Source organism: Crocodylus porosus, unplaced genomic scaffold (genome assembly GCF_001723895.1).
Source record: "Crocodylus porosus isolate Cpor-Errol unplaced genomic scaffold, CroPor_comp1, whole genome shotgun sequence".
Classification (NCBI taxonomy): domain Eukaryota; kingdom Metazoa; phylum Chordata; order Crocodylia; family Crocodylidae; genus Crocodylus; species Crocodylus porosus.
The window spans coordinates 11840016-11849453 of NW_017728917.1; the positions used below are offsets into that span (position 1 = coordinate 11840016).

The 9438-nt window shown below is 44.2% G+C and overlaps 1 protein-coding gene across 4 annotated transcripts in view; it reads left to right on the top strand.

Annotated features, from left to right (window-relative positions):
- MAGI1 (membrane associated guanylate kinase, WW and PDZ domain containing 1) overlaps window positions 1–9438 on the top strand; it is a 179706-nt gene that overhangs the window by 139380 nt on the left and 30888 nt on the right. For all 4 annotated transcript variants that reach the window (XM_019536694.1, XM_019536692.1, XM_019536697.1 and 1 more), the window contains exons 12-13: window positions 790–821; window positions 8237–8453. In XM_019536694.1, the coding sequence (XP_019392239.1) occupies window positions 790–821; window positions 8237–8453 (249 nt within the window). The remainder of the gene's footprint in view (window positions 1–789; window positions 822–8236; window positions 8454–9438) is intronic.

Sequence of the window (9438 nt, forward strand, 5' to 3'; positions counted from 1 at the left end):
CATCCTCCCCAGCTACCAAATAATCTCACCTCCAACTACTCCATGTAAGAAATCAGTAGCCTTCTGTTTTCAAGCTGCAGCAATTGGAGGTCACAACTGACAGCTAAAGTCTCTATTTGCCTATCATTACGGTGGGACGCGGGGGGGGGGAACTTGTGTTTTGTCAATAACATCTATATTTGTAAATGATCTTTTTTTTAGGGATAAGGATTATCCTGTTTGGGCTTTTGTTTCACTTGGTGGGGCCAGCTGGAGCTGTTCCTCCAAAGCTGATAGAAAATTTGCTGTTTCAAATCTATTTCTAGGGAGGCACTTTTTGGGGGGGAGGGCAAGGGTTAGAAATCAACCTGTTTCTCTTCTGCCGTTCTGATTGGTGCGATAACAATGACAAGCCGATCGCGTCAAAAGGAAATATCCTTGGCTTAATTGTAAGCTAAGTCTCTCTTAATCCAGGGGAGCATTTGAGATTCTGTCCAAGTGTTCAATTTCCCAGGCCGCTGAGGTCTGTGAATTTCTTTCCCCAGCCTCCAGGCTGCTGCAGCACAAGTCAGCATAGCTAATGCAGATAGATCTCTCCCGCACTCGCTCCCGCTCCCTCTCCCTCTCCCTCTCTCTGCTTTGATTCGATATGAACAGACTGGTAACTCCAATGCCAGAGCGAAATCTGACATAACTCTGCAGATGGCTACGTTCGGATGATACACCTAGGGATTTTCTTTTTTTTCCTTGAAGGAAGGTAATATTTGTATGCTAACATTTCTTTTTTTTTCCCTTGTTGCCATTTTTCAGGACTGCCAGTCCCAAAGAAGAGCCCAAAGTCGGTAAGCACTCTTTCTATGTGTGTGTGACTTCCTTCTGTTTGTCTCCGTTGTAAGGCAAGGGGCTTGCTTGTGCGTCGGGCTTTTTTTTTTCCCCTCGTCTCGTTATTATTATTTTGGTGTGGATTGTTTTAAGTTGTCTGGCTGTGGCCACAATGCCCACCGTGCAGGGTGTGCGCTGCATGGTGAGATGAAAGAGGAAAGCCCTGCAGGAAGGGAGCTTGCCTGCAAATACAGCTGGAGATGCACAGATCCTCGTTCCCGACGGATGAGCCGCTCGGCAGTTTATGTTGCCCCCTCCTCAAATGTCATTGTTTCCTTTCTGTGCAAGATGGGAGGCTCCACCTTCTTTCCAGAGAGCAATTCCCATCGGAGGTGTCCGGGGACTCCAACCTTTGGCATGAACTCAGTGTCTTCTCATGCACCAGGAGATGAATTATTTACCAACTACAAAAGCAGGGCAGTTTACGGGGGGGTGAAATGGGGGGAGGCCAGGCATGTGCAAGGTGCGTCTCCAGGTTCACGGGCATGCCGTGAGCTGCCGTGAGACTGGGAACATCTGGCTTGCTGTGTGGGGGGCACCCTTTGTTCCTTGGCTCGCCTTTCGCAGCGTTTCGCTCTCAGCACGAGATCCTTTTCAACGGGAAAGAGAAAGCAATGATTTCCTGTCCTTTCTCATCTGGGTTCCACGTACAGCTGTTACCTGGTTGAGATGTTAGATAATGGCTTGGAGGCTCTCCTCTAAAGTGTGCTGAAAGCCCCGCTCCTCCTCCAGCGTTAAGAGCTGAATATGCTCTTTTGAGCCAGGAAAAGGGGGTGCTTATTTTATAGGGAATGAGAGGTTAGCAAGGTGGATTTGAAAGGGGTTGATTCCTGCACAGCTTTGCCGAGTGAAACTTCCCCAATGGTCCACCGTGGGTGCCGGCAGTAGCAGCCCATAGCCGTGCAGCCAGGTGAGAGGTTTAATACGGAAATGAGCAGCAATCTCCTGCTTTTAATATGAGTTCCCTGTTCCTCCTAAAAGATAGCCCTGAAATAATTAATGCGATTCCCGCGGCTCAGGGGAGCGCTGATTAAAGTCACGTGACTTCAGGCCTATAGCATTGTCAGCTTGCATTAATGTTGAGAGGGAGAAGAGCAGTTTGCGCTCACACTCCAATCACAGAAATGTCAGGCCATATGCATTTACTTCTGTGTCATAGTCAAAGATTAATTCAGCCCTTGGTAAAATAGAAACAAGTGTGTAAAATATGTACAAGCCCAGCAGGTTTTTTTTTTCCGCCCCCCCCCCACGGCATGTTTCCTTTCCCCCTGTTAAAGAAGGTTTCTCTGCATTTGATTTAAGATAGTGTAACCCTTGTTATTAAACCAGCTCTGGGAAATGAACTTTGAGTTTTAAAACTGGGCCCTCTCGCAGGATCAGATCTAGCAATATCTCCTTTATTAATGAGAGGCTGTATTAAACACCTGTCTAGTGAACGGTGTCTCTTCAGCAGCATTTAAATCTGTGCAACATCTAAATCCACTTAGAGATTATCCTCCCTGGATGAAGAGCGAAACTGTTTGCAAACAGGTGTCGTCCTGGAGCCTTCAGTGAATCCACCAGCCTCAGGTGCAGTTGGTTTTTCCTGGAGGTCGCTTGCGGAAGCTGCTTTGCTCATTGAAAGCAGCCCAATTCTTTGGACATCGTGCTCCTGGAAGGCTGCTTCCTCTCCTGCCCTTCAGCATTTTTCACCAAAGCCATATACCTGTGGTTCTCAACTTTTTTGGACTTGGGGCCCCTCAGTAACTTTGTGAACTGAGTAGGACCCAATTTCAAAATCTAATTTATAGCTTGATAGATTGTGAATGGTCCTGCTTTGAGCAGGGGGTTGGACTAGATGTGACCTCCTGAGGTCCCCTCCAGCCCTCATTTTCCATGATAACAATGCTTCCTTCCTTGCACAGGGGCTGGGCAATAGGGTGGGGGATTGTCTAGGGAGGACCCTAAGCCTGGTTTATCGGCTTAGCTTATCTGCTGATCTCTTCACCCCTCACTAATCTCCCACCCCCCAAAAAGGGGGAAAAAAGTGAGCTTTTTCCCAGAAAAAGGAAGAAGCTGCTAAAAACACTGTTTTCCCTCCCTGTTTAGGTATAGGAAGTGCTTGCACTAGCAACTAGTGGACAGTATGTTAAAACAGTATATCAAGGCAGCTTATTGTAGTCTGAAAGATTTAAGGATCCTGTTGTGCAAAGGTAAATGAACAAAATGATCAACTTGCAACATACAATCCATCATTTAGTCTTAAGCAAAAGAATAAACACAATAACATTATCAATCCAATATTTATAGTGGCTTCCTTTGCATAGTGTAATAAATGGAGGTTTCATGTTTAACCGTGTTAAGAAGCTTAGAAAGAAAGGGTTTCAAGACACGGTTGCATCAGCTCGCAAGATTTGCATGCCAGTCTCTACAGCCTGTTCCCAGTTGGGGTGGGATTGCTAAGGAGCCATTTGAATGGTGCAGATATCACATCCTCGTGGCACTAACGCCCCAGTTCCCTCAGTACTCCTCGAGGCAGGGTGGCTGCACCTCTGAGATCCCCAACATGGGTCTAGTGTAGCTGTTGTCCTTCTCTTGCCCTCACTCTTCTCTAGGAAGCCCTGACAAAATATTTACTTCTTGATTAATAAATTAGCTGCTACTAAAGCAGCATCCCACAGTCAGTTCTTAGGTTAGTAGACTGACCCTAGCCCCAGTTTGCCTTTTCTGAATGGCCTTGAAGAGTGAACTCAGGCAACTTCAGTGATTTCTCCAGCTCTTCCACCCAATTTGTTGCCCATCCTCTTCCTTTCTTCCGTCCTAATGAAGCACCAATGCATTCCTGTCCTCAGCCTGTGGTCCGTTTCTTAAACACACCCTGGTTTTTAGCTGGTTTTGATCCACTAGCCTATTCCCGTCAGGCCACATCTGTGTCGCTGTGGGCTTTTGCCTCCAGTGTCAGGCCTGGAGAAGAAATGTTAGGCCCTTGGGAGGTTTGGTGGTACCACCACAATGGTGCTGCATGTGTTGTCTGCTCTAAAGAGAATATTGTATGTGCAGACACAGGGAAAAGAAATAACTGCATTTTTGAGAGGGTATTTAGAAGATTTTATGTCTTCCATTGTTATTTCATAACTGTCAGTTGATGTGCTATGACCCGAGTTCAGGGTATTCTTCTCTGCTCGTTTGCTTTGTAGAGTTTTTCAGGTTGGCGTGCAGGGCCCAATTTGTAAAATGTCCCAAGACCAGATTTTTAAGTTCTCGTGTGTGGAGCTGGCTAGAAATTTTCAGAAAAAAAACCTCCCCCTGCCATCGTCCCCAGAGGAAATGTGGATTGTTTTCATTAGATGGACAAGTTCACAGAACATGCCTGCTTTCTGTGGCTGTCTGATTGTCTGAGGGAGAGCCAAAAGTGAAAAACCTCAACTAAAAATTTAAAATCTTTCCATTTTCTACAGTTTGGGGTGAACATTTACATTTTTCAGGAGGGGTGGTTTCATGAAAAGTAGATGAGTTCTCCTGAAGCCATTGAAGTTCGTTCTGCTCACCCTTCATAATCATGGCCAGATCCATTGCGGGCCTCAATGCCCTCCAGCCACCAAGATATGCCATGCAAACGTAAGAGCTAAGGATTTTGAGAAGAACTAATGCCGCCTCCTCCTCTGTTCCCCGTTCCCCTCTTCCCTTCCCTTCCTCATCCTTGTTTAGATCTCTAAAGTGAAGCATTTTCAGGAGAGCTCAACCAGGCTACGATGCATTCAACTTACAGTCTTGCCCTTCGGCTCATGTGCATTTAGCTGGTGTCAGGATCTATGCTGAGCTATTTTTGTCAGGATGAGGAATTGATTATCTGGCCAAAGTGTGTCCATGATGCATCTCTTTTTATGCACGAAGGGGGACACAAAGGCCTTTTTTCCAGAGCACTAGGAGCAGAATCAGTGGGCTGTGCCCACAATCACAATTTCTGAGCTTCCTTTTCCAGAAAGTCCTGTCCAGGTCTCGCCCAGGGTCATCCTCATCATCACTCCTCTCCCTGTCTAGTAGCTCTGCCCTTGCTTCCTGCCTTTGACACCTGCAAGCACACATTAGTCCCGCGACAGCTCAGGCCTTGAGCTTCTGTCCCAGCCTTGCTAATGCCTTGGGCAATGGCTTCTGCTCGTTCGGCTACCACTACACAAAGCAGCTTTTAAATTGCTCCTGTGTGTAGGCTTTCCACAGCACTGCACTACTCTCTACTCAGCTATCTCGCCTTCCTTTTTTTTTTTTTCCCCACCATGTAAAAACTGCAAACTCTTTTGTATTGTTTTTCGTTTGCCTCCTGTAATCCTCTCTCAGCTTCGGGAGAGGAACGGGGATGGTGCAGTGCACGGTGTAATCCCGTTAGCTTTCCCAAGCGACTAGATTTGGATTGGCATTGTAAGCACGTGGAAGGCTGGCTTCTTTCTGAGCTTCATGGAAAATATAGCTATTGAGATTTGAAAGGGTATGGCATAGGGGAAGGATGTGTAGACAGCTGTATAAACCCCACAGGAAACCTACCCTCCCTACTCCCTGCTCTTGGGTCACTACCCTGGGAAAGGGGGCTTTTATCTTTCTCATGGTCAGTGGCCCAAACAAAAACTGTAGGGTAGTTTGTCTGCAGTTTTTGCATTGCAAAAAAAGGGAAAGCTGGTTGACAGAAGAGCTTGTGGGAAGAGGAATACATTTTGGGGAAGGTAATTCTGATAAAGGCTTTGGGAGGTTTTGCAGGCTTACTCCCTCTTGATTGTTTAGGCGAGGAAACCTGGAGCTCCTTGGGTTGGGTTTTGCATGTCTTTGGGCCTGAACAAACATTTCATTTATTCCAGAGTAACAAAGAAGTAGACACGCAGTGCATGGCCCTATATCGTCATAGCTCATTCAAAACCAGCGTACAATTATGATGGGGGAAAAGCAGGGGCAAAGTTACACCAGTGTGAAGTAAGCCAGCATAGATGTCAGATATCCATGATTTATCTCAGGGAAACCTTTTGTTCAGGGTAAACAGGACACTAACTCCCACTTAAGGGTGAGGCGCTACAAAAGCACATAAAGGACTATGAGGTGGTCCATTTGCTCCAGATGGCAGTGTGATTTGATTCCCGTGTGCTCGCTTTTTGTCGAAGACATGGGAAGACCGAAAGAAAGTAGAAGTAGCTTGCAAAAGTGTTTTGTGCTTCTTGATGAAAACTCCATGGCCATATAAAAATCTCAAGTACCTACACAAAAACAGTGTAGTTCAGGTAGATCCCCTTTCACTTCTGAGCCCTACGAATGTAGCAGATATGTGTATTGGTGGAGAAAGGTTTGTCTCCAAACTTTTTGATTAAGCCGTGGATGAGGATACGTGCAGTACCGTACCTAGATTCCTGGTGGCGGCAGGCAAACTTTTATTATCGGGACCCTCTTTGCCAGAGATACTGATAATAATATTTGAACAACGGGGGAAAAAATTACCGTTTTCGGGCCCCTTTTCTGTTTGTGCCCCAGGCAACTGCCCAGTTCACCCACGTCTGGCTCTGGATACATGGGCAGGTATGCAGTTCCTTGAGTGACCTGAATGGAAATGTCCTTACTTTTCATTGCTGTTTTTTCTACATTTAGAATTTCCAGGTTTGCCAAAGTTTGAAAAGAAAAAAAAACTGCTTTGCTCTGTACAGGTCTTTCACACTTAAATAATTTGTATTTATTTGCATTGATGACCTCAACTTAACGAGATTATTTTTTGTTTGGAATATACACACAGTTCCAGTTAGATCCCTTGGGCAGAATGGGACTCCAGATTTGAATGGTAGCTATTAATTATTTCATATAATAAGCTACATAAAGGTGCCTCTTAACAAGGAGGTTGTCCATGATGACCTTTTTGTTGGGTCTGTTCAAATCCTTGGTGAAGTTTTCCAGGTCCTGCTATCAAGTTTCTATAAGCAAGTTACTTCCAACAAGATGGGCTTCAAACCTGGTGTTCACAGAATCCTATTTATTGTCTTTTAGTTATTTGCCCTTCCCTTACATTCCCTCAAAAAAAAAAAAAAAAAAAGATAAAATACCTTTTTTTTCTGTTAGTAATAAAACTCTGATTATTCACAGCTCAGATGCTTTTCAGTAGAGGTCTGCCTTAAAACTGCTTTGTTCATAAACTGGAATTTTGTGCACAGGGAGGTCTGCATGTGAATGAGCTTCTATTGTCACTTAGAAAACCGAAAATGTTTGAAACGGGTTCGGATATTTGTCTTTGAAAACCGATGGCTGAGCCGTCTCAGCAGGTATGCTCTGCTCAAAATGACTTTAAAGTACAAAATTAATTTCATATTCAGGTCAATGGAGATATCATTTAAAGAGGTGCCAGTGATGGGTCATCCACTTCAGTACAAGTCTCGAATGTCAAAGTAATTTGTGCTGCCAGAATCGCCACGCCTCTCAGCCTAACCCAAAACACAGGCAAAGCTAAAAAAAATAAATGGAATATTGTTGAGATGGGAAATACAGTAATTTAGGTTGGTCTTGAAAAACTCAGTGTGATAACACTGGGTCTGCACGAGCCTTGGATTTCAGTAGCATTGGTCGTAGCTTCCTCAGCTTGAAGAAGGGTGTTCGTACGCAAAAGCTTGCAAAGAAGAATTTTTGCAACTATTATTAGTTGGTCTAATAAAAGATATCAGATTTACCCAAAGAACTTTGCCTGCCTTGGATTTAGGTAAACGCACACATTTTTTGTTCTTAAAATATTTAATTAACAAGGAAATTAAATTCCTCATTCCACACACATTGAGGACCCGGTTTGACTGCCATCAGAGTTCAAGGAAATGCAGATGTTACGTTTGAAGTCTCTTCCTAACCCACTTGTTGCAACCTGGGCATTGGGAAGAACTGTGAACACACCAAACTATGGACCTGTGAAAAGCTGCAGCCCTTAAACCAGGGAGCAGCTTAAGTGCACGTTTTCCAACTCATCTTTGTGGATTAAAATTAGACGCTTCATGTTACCTGATTACAAGTTTTTGCGGCTGAACACAGAAGGGGGGGGGAAAAATTCAATTGAACCTAGTTACTTATAATGCAATTTTAAATTTGTTTTATGCCGAGACGTGGAGGGCAGCATGTTTTCTATGATTAAGCACTTTCCATTTTATATATCTCCTTCTGCCAGTCTGTCCATCAAAATCTGTCATTGGGGAATTTATCCGCACTTAGCAGCAACTGGTGGCAGCCCATGTGTGACCTTTCTTTCTTTCTTTCTTTCTTTCTTTCTTTCTTTATTTATTTATTTATTTATGTGCATGCAGAAACGGAAGAGTGTGGGGGGGATGATGGAAAACACCCACTTGGAGACCAATAACCGTCTGTTCCTTCTTTCTCTGCTTGCTTTTACTTGCAGCAACCACTTGAAAGGAAAGACAGCCAAAACAGTTCTCAGCATAGCGTCTCTAGCCACCGCAGCGGACACACCGCGTCCCCCATTCACAGCACTCAGGTGCTTCCCGACTACCCCGCCACTGAAGCACCGGCTGCGGATCAACCGGACAACTCTGGGCAGAAAAAGCCAGATCCATTCAAAATTTGGGCCCAGTCCAGGAGCATGTATGAAAGCCGACGTGAGTATTGAACAGGTGTGGTTGCTAAGACTACGGTGCTGGCAGCCAGTCTGATTTTCCTCCGTTAGGAAATGAATTTACTAATTTTTTTATTTTGTGCGTGTGGCAAATAGAGGACTAAACTCATACGTGTGGAGGAAGCAGAGAGGATCAGCGAATTATGTCTGATCGACATTAACAAAGGGTCAGGTTTTGTCTTGGGTGAAGAATGAGCTCAGGCGGCTTTCAGAAAATGGACTTAGACTATAGGTTTGTGCAAGGAACAGTAATATATTTCAAATATTAAGGTCCTTCCTTTTTACTCTTTTTTTAATGCATCTTTAAAATGGGCATTAGGGAGATTTTTTTTTTTCAAAAGCAAGAGAGAAGAGTTAGGTGTCCAACTCAAGTTTCTTCTAGTAGGATAAGAATTTGCTTTGCCTGACATGGAAGTGGCAGGAAACGAGAGAGAAATTTAGTTTGCCAAAATACCGATCAGAGGCTTTTTCCTTCTCGCTCTTGGGAGGAAAAATGCTGCTGAGTCTTTTGGCCTTTACCGGCATGTACTACTGTAACAATAGAGAAATCAAGCACATACAGTAAGCGGCTCTCTGTTAATAATTAATACATGCACTTGGCTAATAGTTCAGCAGGGCTTTGACTCCGCTCCAAGAGCTTAAAATTGGTTTCAATCAGATCTTCCTCTGTAAACAAAATGAACATGCTTGCATCTCTCTAATTACACTGTCTAAGGCAGAAGAACCTCTGAAAGCTTCTCGGAGCAAGAGTTGAAAATAGAAGTACACTTTCAGAAACAATGGCTATTTTAATTAGGGGCAAGGGAGCTTGAAACTCTTATTGCTAAAGGAACATGTTAGAGAGACCGTTTTTAGCTGTGGAAATGATGAAGAGCTTCATAACACATTAACCAGAGGTTTGTGCAACTGATATAAAATCCACATTACCCCAGAATGGACAGCAGAGGCTTGATTGATTTTTTTTTTTT